The 21174-nt window shown below is 44.8% G+C and overlaps 1 protein-coding gene across 1 annotated transcript in view; it reads left to right on the top strand.

Moving 5' to 3' along the window:
- The window catches only part of LOC134359611 (TNF receptor-associated factor 1-like), a 57882-nt gene that overhangs the window by 15800 nt on the left and 20908 nt on the right, over positions 1 to 21174 (top strand). Inside the window, exon 2 of the mRNA XM_063073102.1 lies at positions 10036 to 10128. Within this exon, the coding sequence (XP_062929172.1) occupies positions 10036 to 10128 (93 nt within the window). The remainder of the gene's footprint in view (positions 1 to 10035; positions 10129 to 21174) is intronic.

The following is a 21174-nucleotide window of genomic DNA, read 5'->3' as shown; positions in this document are numbered from 1 at the left end:
TACTTGAGGAAGGATATACTGGCTTAGGAGGCAGTGCACGGGAGGTTCATCAGGTTGATTCCAGAGATGAGGGGGTTGGACTATGAGGAGAGATTGAGCTGGAATTCAGAAGGATGAGAGGAGATCTTATAGAAACATATAAGGTTATGAAAGGGATAGATAGAGGCAGAGAAGTTGTTTTCACTAGTAGGTGAGACTAGAACTAGGGGACATAGCCTCAAGATTTGGGGGAGTAAATTTAGGAAGGAAATGAGGAGGAACTGCTTTTCCCAGAGAGTGGTGAATCTGGGGAATTCTCTGCCCAATGAAGCAGTGGAGGCTACCTCAGTAAATATATTTAAGACAAGGTTGCAACACACATCAAAGTTGCTGGTGAACGCGTTCACCAGCAACTTTGATGTGTGTTGCTTGAATTTCCCGCATCTGCAGAATTCCTGTGTTTAAGACAAGGTTGGATAGATTTTTGCATAGTAGGGGAATTAAGGGTTATGGGAAAAAGGCAGGTAGATGGAGATGAGTCCATGGCCAGATCGGCCTTGATCTTATTGAATGGTGGAGCAGGCTCGATGGGCCAGATGACCAACTTCTGCTCCTACTTCTTATGTTCTTATGAAAGCACCTAAGTCCATAGGTTATGGAATCAGTTCATTGTTGAGATGAGTGAAGTTATCCTCGCTGGTTCAGGAGCCTGATGGTCAAAGAGTAATAACTGTTCCTGAACCTGGTGGTGTGGGTGTTAAAGCTCTTTTAGCTCTTTCCTGATGGCAGCAGTGAGAAGAGAGCATGGCCTGGATGAAGAGAATCCTTGAAGATGGATGCTGCCTTCTTGTGGATATGCTCAAAGGTAGGGAGGGCTTTTTCCCGAGGGCTTCACAACTCCAGCAGCAGTTTCTGTCCAGACCTCTGGTGCTGTCTATGTGGAGCTTGCATGCTCATCCAGTGACTGCAAAATACAATGGTTTCCTCCGGTGCTCTCAGTCCCAAATCTGTGTGGGCTGGGAGGTTCTCTGGTCACTGTAAATGATCTCTGGGGTAGGTGAGTGGTGGAATTGGAGAGGGGTGTGGAACTTGTTGGAAGTATAAGGTGATGGGATCATGTGCTGTAAGTGAGTGCTGAGTCCAGTGTATGAACTTTGCTGGAGCAAGCGGTGGGGGGGGGGAACGCGCGGGGAGGGTTGATTCTTTTGCTGCTGCTTGCATGTGGGAGGGAGGGCGGAACTTTGGGGGTCTAACATTTTCTTTCATTCATTCTTTGGGTTTTTTTTCTTTCTGTTTCGTGGACGTCTGTGAAGAGTAAGAATTTCAGGTTGTATACATTCTCTGACATTAAATTGAACCACTGATTCACGGTACAATCTATTAAATTTAGCCGTCCCCTCCATCCATACAATGTTCCAAACAGCTGGAGTTTAATCCACGAATTCAATCTGTAACAATGAAGGTGCCTTTTCAGATTCTCTCTGTGGCTGCCAGCACAGACTGTGATTGTGTCCCATCACAGGGTACGTATATAATGTCAGCAGTCTGAACATGGATATAAAAGGTTACACCATAACTAGGAAACAAATATTCTCAAAGTGTTAACAAAGATGTTGCTGGCTTTTGAGGACCTGAACAACAGGACAAGGTTGAATAGGAGAGGACTTTATCCCCCGGAGCGTAGGAGAACGAGTGGAGATTTGATAGAGGTACACAAAATTATGAAAGGTATAGATAAGAAAAACACAAGCAGGCTTTTTCTACTGAGGTTGGGTGAGAACAGAACTAGGGGTCATAGGTTAAGGGTGAAAGGGGACATTTTTAAGGGGAATCTCTTCACTCAAATGACAGTGCGAGTGTGGATTGAGCTGACAGAAGTGGTGGATGTGGATTTATTTGATTGCAGCATGTAAGAGAGATTTGAGTAAGTAATTGAATAGGAGGGTTATGGAGAGCTATGGTCCAGGTGTAGGTCGATGGGACGATGTAGAATAACAGTATGATACGGACTCGAAGGGCCGAGGAGCCTGTTTCTGTGCTGTAGTGCTCTATGACTGTAACAAATTTGAACTTTCACACAGTGTGTAGTTGCTCAGAAATTGAACCTGTGTGGTACTCAGTAATGATTAATCCCTACGAGCATGTTATTGACCTGAGCATACCCAGTACCTGTACAATATCCACTGAGGTACCCCAAGCACTTGTCTCACATCAGTCAAACAGGCTAATAAGGTCTTACATCATCTGACACACAATTCCTTCATTGCCAGCACATTTCCCTTCATCTGCATGGCAGCTATTTTTCCTTTTGGGCTCTAGCTGTCAGGAAGAGAGTTCTCTAAGCATTGCCTGGGCTTCCTGTGGTCAGCCCAGCGAACAATGTAGCAGCTGTGAGCTCAGCATCGACGTCCCAATGGGAACTCCCTGAGATTTCGTGCAGGCGTTAGATTAGATTAGCTTTATTTGTCACACGGGCGTCGGAACGGTGAAATGCGTTGTTTGTGTCAAATCAAGTCAGCGAGCATTCTGCTGGGGGCAAGTGTAGCCACGTTCCCAGTGCCACGTCCACGACTCACTAACCCTATCACCTGTGCGGGATAAAACCGGAGCACCCGGAGGAAACCGCTGTGGTCACGGGGAGAATGAACAGACTTCGTACAGGCAGCAGCAGGAATCGAACTCACTGACACAGTGAAGCGGTTGCACTAGCCACTACACCCAATCTGTGAGATCCATATCTTCACCACGTACCTCTGGATAACTACGTGGATTTTTTTTCCCTGGAAGACTGGAGTGGGTGCAAGCACAATATTCTTTTTAATGCTCTGTGCAACAGAAGGGCGTGAATTCCAATTTCCAAGCAGATGCATCAAATAGACATCAAATACTTTTACTTTCATTTGCACCACTGCGAAGTTCATGACAGGGTGAAACAACAAAGTGATTAAACTGTTTAATTATCACAATACCACACATCCCCAGTTTAGGGAAACTAGTCTCATAATAAACATAAGAAAGCCCCACGCTACTACATCCCTTAACCCTGCACAGTAGGAACTCATTGTCACAATTTAGCTAAATTCATTAATACAAAATAACTGCTTTAATAGTGTTTGAACATTTATATAACATGTAAATGGGGCAAATGACATAACCTTTATTTTCTACATGAATCATGTAACAGCAAGAAAATAGATTTGTCACTATAATTTAGTTTGCCGGGTGCTGACTTCAGTGCAAGAATGTGGAGCATTATCGTGCCTAACTGTGAGTATAAATGAATGTAGATGGCTCTATTCATCTCATTAAATTCTTCAAAGGGCGCCTGGTGTAAGGTATGTTTTTCACTTGTGCCGAGAACAAAAGACTTTGGCCCGAAACTGCCACGCATGTTAGAGTCAGTATACTACTTCACTGAGGTTCATTGATAGAACTCCAACATGGACAATGCTCTTCTGCCAGATTTTTTGTTTGCTCCACTTTTTCTTTCTCTCGTTCCTTTTCTTCTCTCTCACCCATCCAATGTACACATTTCTCATTTCTCTCAATCCACCATTTCTCCCTAAATTTATAAAGAAAATAGCCTTTGTCATGGACAAGCACAGCACAGAAACAGGCCCTTCAGCCCATCTAGTCCATGCTGATCCATTTAAACTGCCTCCTCCCATCAACCTGCTGGTACCAGGGGCAGTAGGCCTCCATACCACTACTATCCATGTATACCTATCCAAACTTCTCCTAATCGTTGAAAACAAGCTTGCACACACCTCTTGTACTGGCAGCTCATTCCACGCTCTCACAACCCTCTGAATGAGGAATTTTCTGCCCATGTTCTCCTTAAACTTCTCACCTTTTACCCTTAACCCATGACCTCTGGTTGTAGTCCCATCAACCGCAATGAAAAAAAACCTGCTTACATTTACCGTATCTATACCCCTCATATTTATATATACCTATATCAAATCTCCTCTCAATCTTCTATGTTCTAAAGAACACAGTCCTAACCTATTCAATAACTCAGGAACTCCAGACCTGACAACATGCTTGTAAATTTTCCCTGTACTCTTTCAACCTTGTTTACATCTTTGCTGTTGGTAGGTGACCAAAACTGCACACAATACTCCAAATTAGGCCTCGCCAACAGCTTGTACAACTTCAACATAACATCCCATCTCCTGTACTCAATACATTGATTTCTGAAGACCAATGTACTGAAAGCTTTCTTTACAACCTTTGGTAAATATACTCAGTAACCACTTTATCAGGTACAGGTGAGGTCTTATGATGCTGTAGCCCATCCACTTCAAAGTCCGACATGTTAGGTATTCAGAGATGCTCCTCTGTGCACCACTGTTGTAATGCACGGTTATTTGAGTTATTATCCCCTTCCTGTCAGCTTGAACCAGTCTGGCTATTCTCCTCTGATCCCTCTCATTAACAAGACATTTTCACCCACACAATTGCCACTCACTGGATTTTTTTTTTTGCACCATTCTCTGTAAACTCTTGAGACTGTTGTAAATGATAATCCCAAGAGAGGAACAGTTTCTGAGATACTCAAACCACCCCATCTGGCACCAACAATCATTCCACAGTCAAAGTCGCTTAGATCACATTTCTTCCCCTTCCTGATATTTAGTCTGAACAACAACTGAATGTCTTGATCATGTCTGCATGCTTTTATACACTGAGTTGCTGTTACATGATTGGCCGATTAGATATTTGCCCTAACAAACAGGGCTACAGGTGTACCTAATAAAGTGGCTACTGAGAATAAATCTACAGGACTTCTCCTAGATATTTGTAGAATTGCAATACAGTACTTATGAACATCACCAGTAATAGTTTATCAATCACATTTCACACAGAGATTATTTCACCTCATTTACCATCGAATGTTACTATAAGCTAAAATAATTAGGGAGTTTGCAATTGTGTCTTTAACTGCTTTAACACATCAACAAAGCAAAGTAAATGAAAACGGATTTCTAAATATTCTCGGTTCAAATTGACCTAAAATGTTAACTATTTATCTCCCCAGTCTTCTGAGTTTTGCACCATTTCCTGTTTTAAAATTATTTGAGGTATGAATGAAGGTTCCACATTTAGTCTATTCTTGGGTCCGAATAGCCCTGTAGAACTAGTGTCAGGTGGTGGTTTCAAGTCTTGTCAGGCCTAGAAGATGCAGCAACCACACAGTGAGGAATTAGCCTACAATCATCAGGCTCCTAAAATACAATTACCACTACCCTGAACTGAGTCTATGTCCCACGCACTCACTTTCAGGACCTCTTTACAACTCATGTTCTCCGTATTACTTTTTGCTTGTACAGTTTATCTTCTTTTGCGCATTGGTTGTTTGTCAGTCTTTGTTTATGTAACACACACAAAATGCTGGAGGAACTCCATTGGTCAGGTTACCATCTATGGAGAGGATAAACAATTGATGATTTTGGCCACCAACTGTTTATTCGTTTCTATAGATGCTGCCTGACCTGTTGAGTTCCTTCAGCACTTTGAATGTGTTATTTTGGATTTCCAGCATTTGCAGAATCTCATAGAACATAGAAATCTACAGCACATTTAGATTAGATTAGATTAGATTATGAGGACACACAGTCCTCGTTTATTATCATTTAGTAATGCATGCATTAAGAAATGATACAATTTGTTCCTCCAGAGTGATATCACAGAAACACAAGACAAATCAAAACTAAAAAAAACTGACAAAAAACACATAATTATAACATATAGCTACAACAGTGCAAACCAATACTGTAATTTGATGAGGAACAGACCATGGGCACGGTAAAAAAAAGTCTCAAAGTCTCTCGAAAGTCCCATCATCTCATGTAGACGGTTGAAGGGAGAACCTCTCCCTGCCTTGAGCTTCCAGCGCTGCAAACTTGCCAATGCAGCATCCTGGAAGCACCTGACCTCAGTCCGACTCTGAGTCTGTCCGAAAACTTCGGGCCTCCGACCAGCCCTCCGACACTGAGCACCGAGCACCATCTCTGCCGAGCACTTCGACCCCCGCCCCGGCAACAGGCAATAGGCAAAGCCGAGGATTCGGGGCCTTCCCCTCCGGAGATTCTCAATCGCACAGTAGCAGCGGCAGCGAAACAGGCATTTCAGAAGTTTCTCCAGATGTTCCTCCATGCTTCTCACGTCCGTCTCCATCAAATCAGGATTGTGCACGGCCCCTATTTAACAAATACGATATCAATTCAGAGCGGCCACGCATGCTGCATTGCGCCGCCATCTTCTCCTCCCCTCCCCTCCCCTTCGGCCCACAATGTCGTGCCGACCATGTAACCTACCCTAGAGACTGCCTAGAATTTCCCTACCGCATTGCCCTCCATTTTACCAAGCTCCGTGTACCTATCTAATAGTCTCTTAAAAGACCCTATTGTATCCGTTTCCACCACCACCACCGGCAGTGCATTCCATGCACTCACCGCTCTCTGTGTGAAAAACTCACCCCTGACATCCTCTGGGTACCTATTTCCAAGCACCTTAAAACTATGCCCCCTCGTGTTAGCCATTTCAGCCCTGGGGAAAAGCCTCTGGCTATCCACACGATCAATGCCTCTCATCTCTAGTGTTCATGATTTGTCTGTGTATGTACAATTTTTGTAAATTCTATTGTATTTCTTTCATTTTCCCTATAAATCCTTGCAAGAACTGAATATCAAGGTAGTATAAAGTAACATATATCACTTTGATATATAAAAAAATACTTTGAACTGTGAATGATGCATCATCAGAATTTCTTGAGATGACATGTTAAACCCAGATCCTGCTTGTCTCGATCACATAAAAGGTTAGCACTGCTTTGAAGAAGAACAAGGGAGGAGTCCTTACTGAAATTTATCTCCCAACCACTATCATTAAATAACATCACCTTGTCATTAAGTCACTGTTTGCGGTTATAACCTTAGAAATTTTCCACTGGCTGTAACACACTTTGGGTTCCCCTGCGACCACAAGAGGTCTTAAAATTTTCAGAAGTCAAAGCATTTTTTGAAATTGATGGTATTTTACTTCATGGCCATTTCCTCTGCCGCCGTTTGTCAGTCGAAGTGTCTGGGGAAAATTCCACCGGCGCACTTCCTGTTTGCAAAGTGAACCAACCCAGCCAACATTGCTGCAGTTCCCATTAATAACCACCAGATGGCGAGTGAGTGCTTAATTTTCTCCAGGCCTTCAAAGAGCACGCCAGAAAGTTTATCCCCTTTTGCCTATCAGTCTAACTTCCGCTAAGGCCCCACCTCCCCCTCGTACCCCATCTGTTACTTATTTTTATGCACACATTCTTTCTCTCACTCTCCTTTTTCTCCCTCTGTCCCTCTGAATATACCTCTTGCCCATCCTCTGGGTCACCTCCCCCTCCTTGTCTTTCTTCCCGGACCTCCTGTCCCATGATCCTCTCGTATCCCCTTTTGCCTATCACCTGTCCAGCTCTCGGCTCTATCCCTCCCCCTCCTGTCTTCTCCTATCATTTTGCATCTCCCCCTCCCCCTCCAGCTTTCAAATCCCTTACTCACTCTTCCTTCAGTTAGTCCTGACGAAGGGTCTCGGCCTGAAACGTCGACTGCGCCTCTTCCTATAGATGCTGCCTGGCCTGCTGCGTTCACCAGCAACTTTGATGTGTGTTGCTTGAATTTCCAGCATCTGCAGAATTCCTGTTGTTTGCGCCAGAAAGTTTATTTTGTTCATTGTTTGTGGAATAATAATGAGATGGAAATAGTTTGAGCGAACTTCTCTCACAGCTGCTGGACGGGGCACAAGCCAATGTTCGACTCCATTTCACCGATTAAAGCGTCCAGGGCGACTGAGACATTGAGGTGAATGTGAAAGGTGAGCACCGGCTGCCTGCCTTTTGATTGCTAATGGGGTCGCTCTGCTACCGGAGAGAGGAGCCTACCTTCTGACCACTGGTGGGACTGCACTGCTACAGAGAGGGGAGACTGCCTTTTGATCACTGGTGGGATCATTCTGGTATCGGAGAGGGGAGACTGCCTTTTGATCGCTGGTGGGATCATTCTGGTATCGGAGAGGGAAGACTGCCTTTTGATCGCCGGTGGGATCGCCTTACTGCCGGAGAGGGAAAGCTCTGCTGTTGTGGCCGGAGAATGTTACCCAGCTTTTCTGCATTTTGGATACGGACTTGGACTAGAGACATCTTTTCAGTCTTATAGTTTTTTTATATTCTGTGTTTTGCGCCCGATCTTTCTCATTTTCTGTGCGCAGGGGAGGAGGATTTGGGGGTCGATGTGGCTGGTCCATATTTGCTCGTTTTTTTATGCAGGGAGGAGCGATTTGGGGGTTGGTGATCGTGCTGCCATTCTTTTCTTGGTTTCGTGACTATCTGGAGAAGAAGAATTTCAGAGTTGTATACTTTGATAATAAATGAATCTTTGAACCTTTGAATTGTGACATTTCTCTTGGAGCTGGTTACTGTCCTTCCTTCCCTTTTACTCACCTTGGATTGCTGCAAGATTTACAGCAGGCAGATGTGCTTTGCAACAAGGAGATACAAGAGATGTCAGATGCTGGAATTGGTGGGGGGGGGCAGCATCTGTGGAGGTAAAGGAATTTCCCCCCTCAGGGTGCTGCTTGACATGTAAGCTTGAAGACCAACATCTAATTATCGCTCTGTATTACAGCCTCTGTACTCAGTAATGAATTCTCCACTTACCACTTCAGTTAATATCAGAACTGGACACAATTACCTATCATTGTTGTCTACAGTATAATCTGTCCTATTGGACCCACTACTAACAACACATTTCACAGCTGAAGGAGAACGTGCTTCGGAATGCTACATTAACTCCTTAGGTTTCACCCTATCAGACATATTCCCATCTCTTCCCCACTCTATCCCCATTGAAAAATGACTTTTTTTCAACCATAAGGCCTAGGAGCAGAATTAGGCCATTCAGACCATCGTGTCTGCTCTGCCATTCAACGTTGACTGGTTTATTTTCCCCCTCAGCCCCATTCTCCCTGTAATCTTTGATGACCTTACTAACCAAGAACCTATCAACCTCTGCTTTAAATATACTGAATGACTTGACCTTCACAGGAGTCTGTGGCAATGAATTCCACAGATTCACCACCCTCGGGGCTACAGCAATTCCTTCTGATCTCTGTTCTAAAGGATATCCTTTTATTCTGAGTCTGTGCCTTCTGGTCCTAGACTCTCCCACTATTGGAAACATCCTCTCCATATCCACTCTATCTAGACCTTTTAATCTTTTTCTCTCTTTTCCAGTCCTGAAAAGGGGTGCCAGGACCTGAAACGTTAACTACTTCTCCTTTCGCAGATGCACTCTGACCTGCCGTGTTCCCAGCATCTTCTCTTTCATTTCAGAGCACCAATCCCATTTTGCACTGGCGAGCGAAATGTTCTTCTCAAATCCCGTAGGCGCACGGCTTGGTTATTTAATTGTCCACTGTAAGTCATCCTTTGTGTGTGAGTGAGTGGCAGAATCTGAGGGGATTGATGGGAATGTAGAGAGAATAGGTGACAATCAGAAGTCAGTGGAGAAGAGGAGTATACAATCTACGGGCAGAGACTTGATGGGCTTCATATACACTGTAAGGAAATGTATTATTAATTAATTTATTTATTGAGGTACATCGTGGAACAGACCCATCCAGCACTTCAAGTTGCACCGCCCAGCAATCCCCCAATTTAATCCAAATTTGAGCCTAATCACGGGACAATTCAAATAACCAATGAACTTCCCAATCAGTATGTCTTCAGACCGTGAGAGGAAACCAGAGCACCCGGAGGAAACCCACGCAGTCACGGGGAGAATGTCCAAACTCCTCAGAGGTGGTGGCAGGAATTGAACCTGGGTCACTGGTTCTGTAAAGTGTTGTGCTAACCACCGGAGGTGTGACACCATTCAGCTGGTGGCTTCCTTGGAATTCCAGTCAAAGCCTGCTTGAATGAGATCACCTGAACAACGAGGCTGTGGATGTTTTCTCTGTCAGGAAATCACCTATAAACTGGTCACTCCTCTGACAGTGCCTTTGTGCCCACAGGATCACACAGCAGATGTGCACACAGGATTCGAGAATCAGGAAGCAAAGATGAATACGGGGATGTCAGGAAAGTTGAAAACATCAAATGAGAAGGTATTTATGTAGAATTTAATATAATATTATAAGTACTAGACTGAATCAGTTACTTGAATTCACAGAATACAATGGACAGAGAGAGAATCAGAGGGATATTAGGACCACGCGTGTCCTTGGTTTCACGGAATTCTGGTTAATCCCTCCTGTACCGGATGCAGCGATCCAGATCAATGGGTTTACCATACACTGTCAGGATACAGGATGATCTGCAGAGTCTCTCAAAAGCAGAGGTGGAGGAGGATCAACTCTTCTTGGTGCACAAATATATCAGTGCTGTCCCAATTCTGTTCACCAGACCTGGACTATCCAGCAGTAAAGTGCCGTCCTTTTTACCTACCACGGGAGTTCTCTGGGGTCATTTTGGTAGCAGTTTACATTCCACCTCAGGCCAATGTCCAGCAGGCTTTAGATGATCTGAGCAATGGGATCAACATGCACGAAACAGCGCACCCCGCTTTGGGCAATTTTAACCAGGCCAGTCTGCAAAAATCACTATGTAATTACCATCAACAGATCACTTGCAATACCAGAGGGAACAACACACTGGACCATTGCTACACCACCATCAAGAATGTTTACCATGATATTCCACACCCTCACTTCAGGAAGTCTGATCACCTGGCTGTACTTCTACTCCCTGATTATAGGCAGAGACTGAAGACTGCAGCACCAGCAGTGAGGACCAAGAAGGTTTGGACAAGGGAAGCACAGGAGCACCAACAGGACTGCTTTGAATCGGTGGATGGACTGTATTCAGGGATTCATCTTCGAACCTTGATGAGTGTGCTGCAGTTGTTACCGACTTCATTAAAACCCCTGTGGATGAGTGTGTGCCTACAAAGACTTACTGTACATTCCCAAACCAAAAGCCGTGGATGAACCAGGAGGTACGTTGTCTGCTGAAGGCTAGATCTGTGGCATTCAAGTCTGACAACCCAGGCCTGTACAAGAAAACTAGGTATGATTTGCAGAGGGCTATTTCAAGGGCACAGACACAATTTCGAATGAGGTTGGAGGTGACATCAGATGCACGGCAACTCTGGCAGGGTCTGCAAGACATTACTTCCTACAAAGTGAAACCCAATAGCATGAATGGCAGCGATGCTTCATTACCAGATGAACTCAACGCCTTCTATGCACGCTTTGAAAGGGAGAACACAACTACAGCTGTGAAGATCCTTGCTGCACCTGATGACCCTGTGATCTCTGTCTCAGAGGCCGATGTTAGACTATCTTTAAAGAGAGTGAACCCTCGCAAGGCAGAAGGTCCCGATGGAGTACCTGATAAGGCTCTGAAAACCTGTGCCAACCATCTAGCGGGACAATTCAAGGACATTTTCAACCTCTCACTGCTACAGGCGGAAGTTCCCACTTGCTTCAAAAAGGCAACAATTATACCAGTGCCTAAGAAGAATAATGTGGGCTGCCTTAATGACTATCGCCTGGTAGCACTCACATCGACAGTGATGAAATGTTTTGAGAGGTTGGTCATGACTAGTCTGAACTCCTGCCTCAGCAAGGACACGAACCCATTGCAGTTTGCCTATTGCCACAATAGGTCAACAGCAGACGCAATCTCATTGGCTCTCCACACGGCTTTAGACCACCTGGACAACACAAATACCTATGTCAGGATGCTGCTCATCGACTATAGCTCAGTTTTTAATACCATCATTCCCACAATCCTGATTGAGAAGTTGCAGAACCTGGGCTTCTGTATCTTCCTCTGCAATTGGATCCTTGACTTCCTAATCAGAAGACCACAAGCTGTGTGAGTTGGTGATAACACATCCTCCTCACTGACGATCAACACTGGTGCACCTCAGGGGTGTGTGCTAAGCCCGTTGCTCTACTCAGCAGTGTATCTAAGGTATGGCAGGTATGGCACGTGCCCTGGGCGCCACTTGAAGGGGGGCGCCACTGAGCAGTTTCTATTAAAGTCAGATAAGCCATCCTCGGATAGTGCAAAAAGAATTTTCTTCAGATGTATGATCTATCTTTGATTATCACGGGTGAGAAGCATTAGGATGGCCTTATTTCAGAGCATTGTGTAAGAAGACCATGAAACTTTTCTTCACGAAGAAGGAAAGTGGAGCTAAAGGACGGAAGAGACGAAAGTTGGAGGCAGAGGAAGCCAAGAAGTCCGGCAAGTTCTTCATGCCCTTCTTTAAAAAGCCCAGAACAAGTAGTTTGACAAGTTCCATGGAGTCGCCTGCACCTGCTGCAAGTTTTCTCGGGGGGTTTTTGCACTACCTTACTTCCCATTTTTCTATGTTCTATTTATAATTTATAATTTAAATTTTTAATATTTACTAATTTTAACTATTTTTAATATTTTTAATATTTAATATTTGTAATCCAGGGAGTGGGAAGCGCAGAATCAAATATCGCTGTGATGATTGTACATTCTAGTACCAATTGTTTGGCGACAATAAAGTATAAAGTATAAAGTTTGTTAGAATCCAAAGGTGCATCAAGTACAAAGGCGTCACAAGCCGAGGAGGAAGTCAAGTCAGATAAATCCAGGTATGACGAGATTAAGAGTGAGGCTCGTGGACATGACAGGAGGGGAAGACAATGGTGGAGGTGATGTTGAGTTTATTGACGTGATTTTACCTGATGAGATTGAACCTGACGACACTGAACCTAGTGAACTGGATGGTGTCAAAGAGCCTCGAACAGTCATACCAGAAGTGATTGAACAGCATGACATTGGACTTCTGAAGTTCGATAAGGATACTGGAAAAGCAATTCTGCCTGATGCGCTGAGAACAGAAATAATAAAGCTGGGTTCGAAGTATTTCCAGAACAGTGAGAGGGGCTTTTCCTACCAACAAATAACCGCTCAATGAACAAAACTTGGTTCAAGAGGAAATTGGGAAATGGACGTGATGAGGAAATGACTCGCGGTGAGGAAGTGACTCGCTCATGGCTGGTCTATTCCCCTTCTGGGAAGTCTGCATTTTGTATCTGTTATCTTCTCTATTTCCGGTCAGACCATCAATCCTCATTGGAGCAGGAAAGTGGATTCAACCAGTGGAAAGCACCTGAAAGGATTAGTGTTCATGAAAATGCCAAGAATCATTGGGAATGCTTCACACAGTGGAAAGAAATGGAAAGAAATTTAGCTGGAAACAGAGGAGTTAGTGACATGGTATTTCAGTCACAGATTGAGGAGGAAAAGCAGAAGTGGCGTGATATCTTGACGAGAATCCTTCACTGCATAAAATTCCTTGCAACTCAGAACTTGGCTTTGCGAGGACACGGAGTCACTTCAGCTAGACGATGACTCCAATGTGGGAAATTTCCTTGGCTTACTGAAACTACTGGCCATCTTTGACTCTGTCATAAAAGAACACCTTACTCATTTGGAAAGTCATCCTGGATCCACGTCTTATCTCTCACCGGGTGTCCAGAACGAATTCATCCACATGATGGCATCCACTGTTTGCCAGAATTTTTTTTTAGATTATGAGGACACTCAGTCCTCGCTTATCGTCATTTAGAAATGCAAGTGTTAAAAAATGATACAATGTTCCTCCAGAATGATATCACAAGAAAACACAGGACAAACCAAGATTAAAACTGACAAAACCACATAATTATAACATTGTCATGGTCTGGTCCATGAAGTCCGTATTCCGGTTCACGGTCCGGTCCATCGACCCTTGCTCCAGGTTTTCCTGTCTACCCTGTTTCTGTTCCTGTTGAGCACTAATTGAGGCAGCTGATTCTCGTTGGGGCTGGCTGCATAAATACCTCCAGAGACAAGGGCGTGGCTGCTGGATTGTTCTTGTCCTTACTCCTTGTATCCCTTCCCCGCCTTCTGTTTCTTCGCCTGAAGCCTTGCCTTGTCTTGCCGGTAACTCTCGCCTCCAAGTTCTCGTTTCGCCTTGCATTGCCTGAAGCCTTGCCTGGTTTTGCTGGTAACTCTCACCTCGTCTCACCTTCAGTCTTGTCTTGGAGCCACTCCGTACCTAGTTCCATTCCTGCCCCTTGCCTCCGCTGGGTGAGTCAGGCTGTCTTGCCATTACCCTGCGGCCGGTTCTGTCCATTCCTGTCCCTAGCTTCCATCGGGTAAGTCAGGCCGTCTTGCCATTACCTGCAGTTGGTTCTGTCCCTTCCTGTCCCTTGCCTCCATCAGGTGGTGATCCGCACCCTGCCCAGGAGTAGACTCCGGCCTCCTGCCAAGCCTCGCCTCAAGTCTCTGGCCTCCGGCCTCAAGCCTGAAGACTCCAGCCTCCTGCCAAGCCTCACCTCAAGTCTCTAGCCTCTAGCCTCAAGCTTTAAGACTCCAGCCTCATCCTGCCTGCCAGCCAAGCCTCGTCCTTGCCTAGTTCTGGTGTCCGAGCCAGAGGCAAGACCCAGGTACTGGGTCCTTGTCCAGTCTCTGGCTCGGAGTCCAAGCCCGGGCTCCTAGCTCTCTTGTCCAGTCCTGTTCCAGGTTCCCAGTTTTCGTGTCCATGTCCTTACCCTCAACCTGTATCCTAGTCCTGTTCCTAGTACTTCAGTGTCTGTGTCTTGCACTTGGGTCCATTCCTAGCCACCTCCTTATGTCAAACATATAGTTACAACAGTGCAAAGCAATACCATAATTTGATTAAGAGCAGACCATAGGCACTGTAAAAAAAAGTCTCAAAGTCCCGATAGACTCATCATCTCATGCAGGTGGCAGAAGGGAGAAACTCTCCCCGCCATGAACCTCCAAGTGCAGTCAACTTGCTGATGCAGCACCATCGGAAGCACCCGACCGCAGCGGACTCTGAGTCCGTCTGAAAACTTCGAGCCTCCGACCAGCCCCTCCAACATAGCCTCTCCGAGCACCATCCTCTGCCGAACGCTTCAACCCCACCCCGGCCGCCCAGCAACAAGCAAAGCCAAGGACTCAAGGCCTTCTCCTCCGGAGATTCTGGACCACACAGTAGCAGCAGCAGCGAAGCAGGCATTTCAGAAGTTTCACCAGATGTTCCTCCGTGCTCTCACGTCTGTCTCCATCAAATCAGGATTGTGCACGGCACCCTACTTGACTAATAATGGACATCACCACCGGAGTGGCTGCTGCGAGCTGTGTCGCGCCGCCATCTTCTCCTCCCACCAGAAGCATTCATAAAGCCAAGTACTATGGTCTCATGTTCGTCTCGACTCCTGATCAGGCACACAGTGAGCAGATGTCAGAAGTAGTGAGGTACGTGAAAGTTGATTCTGAGAGAAAAACAGTCCGTGTTAGAGAGTCCTTCCTTGGTTTTATCCAGATAAGCCAGAAGGATGCTGAGAGCTTGGTTGAAGACATCTTGAAACAGCTAGAGAAGGACGAAATGGAGCTACGAGATTGTCAGTCACAGTGCTATGACCACGTTGCTGTGATGGCTGGACGCAGAAGTGGTGTTCGTCGATGAATAAGTGAGAAAATTTCCAGGATTCTGTGATGATGAAGGAACAGAGGCCACTTTATTAGGTACACCTATACACTTGCTCATTAATGGAAATATTTAATCAGCCAATCATGTGGCAGCATCTCAATACACGCAATACCTCCTGTACCTAATAAAGTGGCCACTGAGCGTATGTTCGTGGTCTTGCTGCAAGGTTCAATGTATTGTGCTTTCAGAGATGCCCTTCTGAACACCACTGTTGTAATGCATGGACATTTGAGTTACCGCCGCATTTCTGTCAGCTTGAACCAGTCTGTCCATTCTCCTCCGACCTCTCTCAATAACAAGGTGTTTTCACCCACAGAACTTGCAAACCCCAAACACCCCCAACCCCTCCCTCACACTAAAACTAACAGATCACCCAAGCCCCCAGCCCACCAATCGGCAACAAGAATGGGCAAGAACACGACAAAACGTAGAACTGAAAGAGGCTGATATGAGCTACAGCCCAGTCCATAAATCTCAGAATTTTGATAACAGTTCAGAGGGAAGCGACTCGAACCAGCGGCCCCTCTGAGGGAAGCGACTCGAATCAGCAGCCCTTCCAAGGGAAGCAACTTGAACTATTGGCCTCTCCGAGGATTTTTTTTTACTTCTTAGTAAGCCCCTCTCCCCCCCCCCGTTATTATTTTATCCTCCACGAATGCAGACCCAGTCCATTTGGCCCCTCTTGATAGGACAACAATCTTTTGGTTCAGCATTCAATTCACATTCTGGTCTCCAGCCCTGCCCTAGTGTAAACACAAGAGATTCAGCAGAGACTGGAAATCCAGAGCAATACACACAAAGTGCTGGAGGAACTCAGCAGGCCAGGCAGCATCTATGGAGGAGAATTAAACAACCAACATTTTGGAGCAAGAGCGGTCCCAGCCCAAAACGGCGACTGTTTACTGCCCTACTGTCATGGACAATCACTCTCACCTTACCCCTGAAACTGACACCTTGGTCCATGTTTGGACTTACGGACACCCATAAGTATGAGTGGGCTCCTATTATTAACTTCAAAAGTACAACATACATTCCTATGATTATATGTTCACGCCAATGAACAGCAGAACTGGTTTCCTCCCTCTCCAGTTTTAGTAATTGTTCTTTATTATCGGTCTTTTGCTTTTGTTGCCATTCATTACAAAACGTTGGAGGCATGGTTACCAGAGTAAGAGGTTTTGTGTATTCGCTGATTTGTTGGACAAACTTGACTTATGGTCAGAGTCAGAAACAAGAATCAGGTTGATTATTACTGATGTATGTCACAAAATTTTGCTGCAGCAGAATAGAACAATTTTTTAAAAATTCTATGCTACAATAAATAGTGCAAAAAAGAGAGCAAAAAATATTGAGACAGTGTTCATAGACCATTCGGAAATCTGATGGCAGAGGGGAAGAGGCTGTTCCTGAAATGTTGAGTGTGGGTCTTCAGGCTCCTGCCCCTCCTCTCTGATGGTCGGAATGAGAGGAGGCCACGTCCTGGGTGGTCGGGATCCTTAGTGATTGACGCCACCTTCTTAAGGCATCAGCTTTTGAAAATGTACTCAATGGTGTCCTCTCATGATGGAGCTGGTCAAGTTCACTGAGGCGTCTGTCAAACAGAACCTGTTCATTATACAGGCATGTCCCATACTGTGTCCTCTGTTCAAGCTCTCCCATCAGTAAAAACATCTTAAAATCCATCCTGTCTGCTCCCCCAGGATCTTTTATTTCTCAATAAGGTCATCCCTTATTCTTTTATTCATTTCACAAATGCAGACCCATCCTGTCTTGCCTTTCTTGATTGGACAATAATCTTTACTTCAGTATTCACATTCTGTTTCGCCTTTCTTGATAGGACAATAATCTTTAAATGTGGTTCTGGTACTGCCGGAGCCTGTGATCTACAAACCCCACTTCCAGAAAAGTTGGGATATTTTCCAAAATGCAATAAAAACAAAAATCTGTGATATGTTAATTCACGTGAACCTTTATTTAACTGACAAAAGTACAAAGAAAAGATTTTCAATAGTTTTACTGACGAACTTAATTGTATTATGTAAATATACACAAATTTAGAATTTGATGGCTGGAACACACTCAACAAAAGTTGGGACAGAGTTAAAATAAGATTGAAAAGTGCACAGAATATTCAAGTAACACCGGTTTGGAAGACTCCACATTAAGCAGGCTAATTGGTAGCAGGTGAGGTATCATGACTGTGTATAAAAGTAGCGTCCATCAAAGGCTCAGTCTTTGCAAGCCAGGATGGGTCATGGCTCACCCCTTTGTGCCAAAATTCATGAGAGAATTGTTAGTCAGTTGAAAAGGAACATTTCTCAACGCAAGATTGCAGAGAATTTACGTCTTTCAACATCTACAGTACATAATATTGTGGAAAGATTCAGAGAATTCAGAGACATCTCAGTGCGTAAAGGGCAAGGTCAGAAACCACTGTTGAATGCGTGTGATCTTTGAGCCCTCAGGTGGCACTGCCTAAGAAACCGTCATGCTACTGTGACAATTATAGCCACCTGGGCTTGGGAGTACTTCGGAAAACCATTGTCACTCAACACAGTCCGTCACTGCATCCAGAAATGCAACTTGAAACTGTATTACGCAAGGAGGAAGCCATACATCAACTCTATGCAGAAATGCCAGCGAGTTCTCTGGGCCCGAGCTCATCTCAGATGGACCGAAAGACTGTGGAACCATGTGCTGTGGTCAGGTGAGTCCACATTTCAGCTAGTTTTCGGAAAAAACGGGCATCGAGTTCTCCGTGCCAAAGATGAAAACGACCATCCAGATTGTTATCAGCGAAAGGTGCAAAAGCCAGCATCTGTGATGGTATGGGGGTGCATCAGTGCCCACGGCATGGGTGAGTTGCATGTATGTGAAGGTACCATTGACTCTGAAAATGAATGGCGCATCATGAAGAGGAGAATCAGACAACGGGGACCACAGACTGTTGAGCAGCTGAAGTCTTACATCAAGCAAGAATGGACAAAATTTCCAATTGCAAATCTACTACAATTAGTATCCTCAGTTCCAAAATGATTAAAAAATGTTATTAAAAGGAAAGGTGATGTAACACAACGTTAAACATGACTCTGTCCCAACTTTTGTTGACTGTGTTGCAGCCATCAAATTCTAAATTTGTGTAGGTTTACAAAATACAATTAAGTTGGTCAGTAAAACTATTGAAAATCTTTTCTTTGTACTTTTGTCAGTTAAATAAAGGTTCATGTGAATTAACATATCACAGATTTTTGTTTTTATTGCATTTTGGAAAATATCCCAACTTTTCTGGAAATGGGGTTTGTATGTTTGCTTGTGTGTTTTTGGACTGACTGAGCAACCTGGTGCTTTGCTGTCTCCAAGAAGGTTCAGGGAGGTGAGCAGCCTCGAGGCCAAGGAGCTCAGAGACGGTGCAAGCCCGTGACCGACTCCATTTCTCACCAGTCTCACTCATTAAAGCATCGAGGAAGATTGAAATTGTCAAGGCGAGTGAGTGTTCAGTGCTGTCTACCTGTCTCTCTCTCGCTCACTGCTGGAATAAGGTGTCTCTGTGTGATGGTCTCACTCTCCCTCTTGCTCGCTGCTCTCGAGGGAAGGTCCCTGAGTTCGAATGGTCCCTCTCTCCTTCGATGCTGTCCGAGGATGGTACCGAAGCTCTGGGTCTGCGGTTTGTGGATTGGACTGTAGTTTCTGGTCACTCCTTTCTCTGTTCTATTTTGGGCGACTTTGAATCGGGGCAGCCTGCAGATAACGAACACTGAGCTGAACTCAATATGGACTCGTTCGATTTTGTGTTTTATTTTCTGCATTTTCGCTCATTCTTTCTTGTTGTCATTTGCGAGATTAGTTTTTTGCATGCAAGGGGTTTGATGTTCTTGTTGCTGTTTGCATGATTTGTTTTTTTGCACGTGGGGAGGGTTGATGTTTTTGTTTGAACGGATCCCATGGTTTGTTTTGTGGCTGTCTATGGGGAAGACAAATCTCAGGGTTGTATACAACATGCATACTTTGTTAATAAATGTAAGTTAACCTTTGAATCTTTTGGCAGCGTAGTGGTTAGCATAACACTATTACAGCACTAGTGACCTGGGTTCAATTCCCACTGCTGTCTGTACAGAGTTTGTTTGTTTATTTATTTACTGTTACAACAGTTAATCTTCGTTTACACATTGGTTTATTTGTCAGTCTTTGTGAGTAATTTTTAATTGATTTTATTGTATTTCTTTGTTCTACTGTGAATGCCCACAAGAAAATTAATCTCAGGGTAGTATGTGATAACATATATGTACTTTGTACTTTGAACTTCGAATTTGTACCTCCTCACCATGATTGTATTTCTAAATAAAATAAAACTAATGGACATAGTGTTGGCGCATGGTCAAGTGGTTAAGGCGTTCGTCTAGTGATCTGAAGGTCGCTAGTTCGAGCCTTGGCTGAGGCAGTGTGCGTGTCCTTGAGCAAGGCACTTAACCACACATTGCTCTGCGATGACACTGGTGCCAAGCTGTATGGGTCCTAATGCCCTTCTCTTGGACAACATTGGTGTCGTGGAGAGGGGAGACTTGCAGCATGGGCAACTGCTGGTCGCCCATACAACCTTGCCCAGGCCTGCGCCCTGGAAACCTTCCAAGGCACAAATCCATGGTCTCATGAGACTAACGGATGCCTAAAAAAATGGACATAGATTAAGGGTAGTGATCAAATATTTAGAAGGGACCTGGAGAATGATGAATACCTGGAGTATGCTGCCTGAGAAAATGGAGGGAGCACTTAACCGGTCTCTAATTGAGTATTGAAAATCACATGGGCAGAGAAGGCTACAGGCCCAATGCTGGAGGTGGGATTAATATAGATGGGTGCCCACTGGCCAACACAGCCAAGGTAGGCTGAATGGCCTGTTTCTTTGTTGCTGGATTCAGAACCAGCAATACATTAGAAATCCCCCATCCTCCATTTTGCTGCAAATTAAAGCTACCATGTAAAAGTGAAGATAATGGAGTGCAGGGGTTGGAGGGTTGTGTATGTGGGTGGGTAAGTAGGGGCAAGGAACGGTTGTTGCTTTGTTGTTTCTTGTGTTCTATTTTGTTGTATTCTGTCTGGATCTGTTGAACATTGCGGGCATGCTATTTCAGTGCCGGAATGTGTGGCGACAATTGCAGGCTGCCCCCAAGGTTGCGCTGGTTGTTTACACAAACCTCGCATTTCGCTGTGCTGTATGTACAGGGTAGGGTGCCCAAGACAAGACTTTGCACAGGACTGTATCTGTTAACGTGGAGCGGGGAGCGAGTTTGAAAATCTGGTGGGAGCAAAGGATGTTGGGAATGGTGAGGGTGGAGTGCCACAAGAGAGGTGTGGGACAGGTGGCAGAGAAGGAGTGTCAGGGGTGGGTACAGACACACCCAGCACTGAGACACCAGGCAAGGTCATTTAATTGCAAACAAGTGCTTTATTGATCATTACAGAATGTCCTTCTGGTGCTTCCCGCTCCCTCCCCTCTCCCTTCCTTTCTTTTCCAACCATGATTCCCTTCTCCCTGCCCCCTTTTCACTCTCAGTCCACAATAGAGACCCATATCAGAATCAGGTTTATCACCACTCACATATGTCATGAAATTTACTGTTCTGTT

The sequence above is a fragment of the Mobula hypostoma genome, chromosome 21 (assembly GCF_963921235.1).
Source record: "Mobula hypostoma chromosome 21, sMobHyp1.1, whole genome shotgun sequence".
Lineage (NCBI taxonomy): Eukaryota > Metazoa > Chordata > Chondrichthyes > Myliobatiformes > Myliobatidae > Mobula > Mobula hypostoma.
Note: the sequence above shows the minus strand (reverse complement) of the source record. Positions and strands in the feature narration are given on the sequence as shown.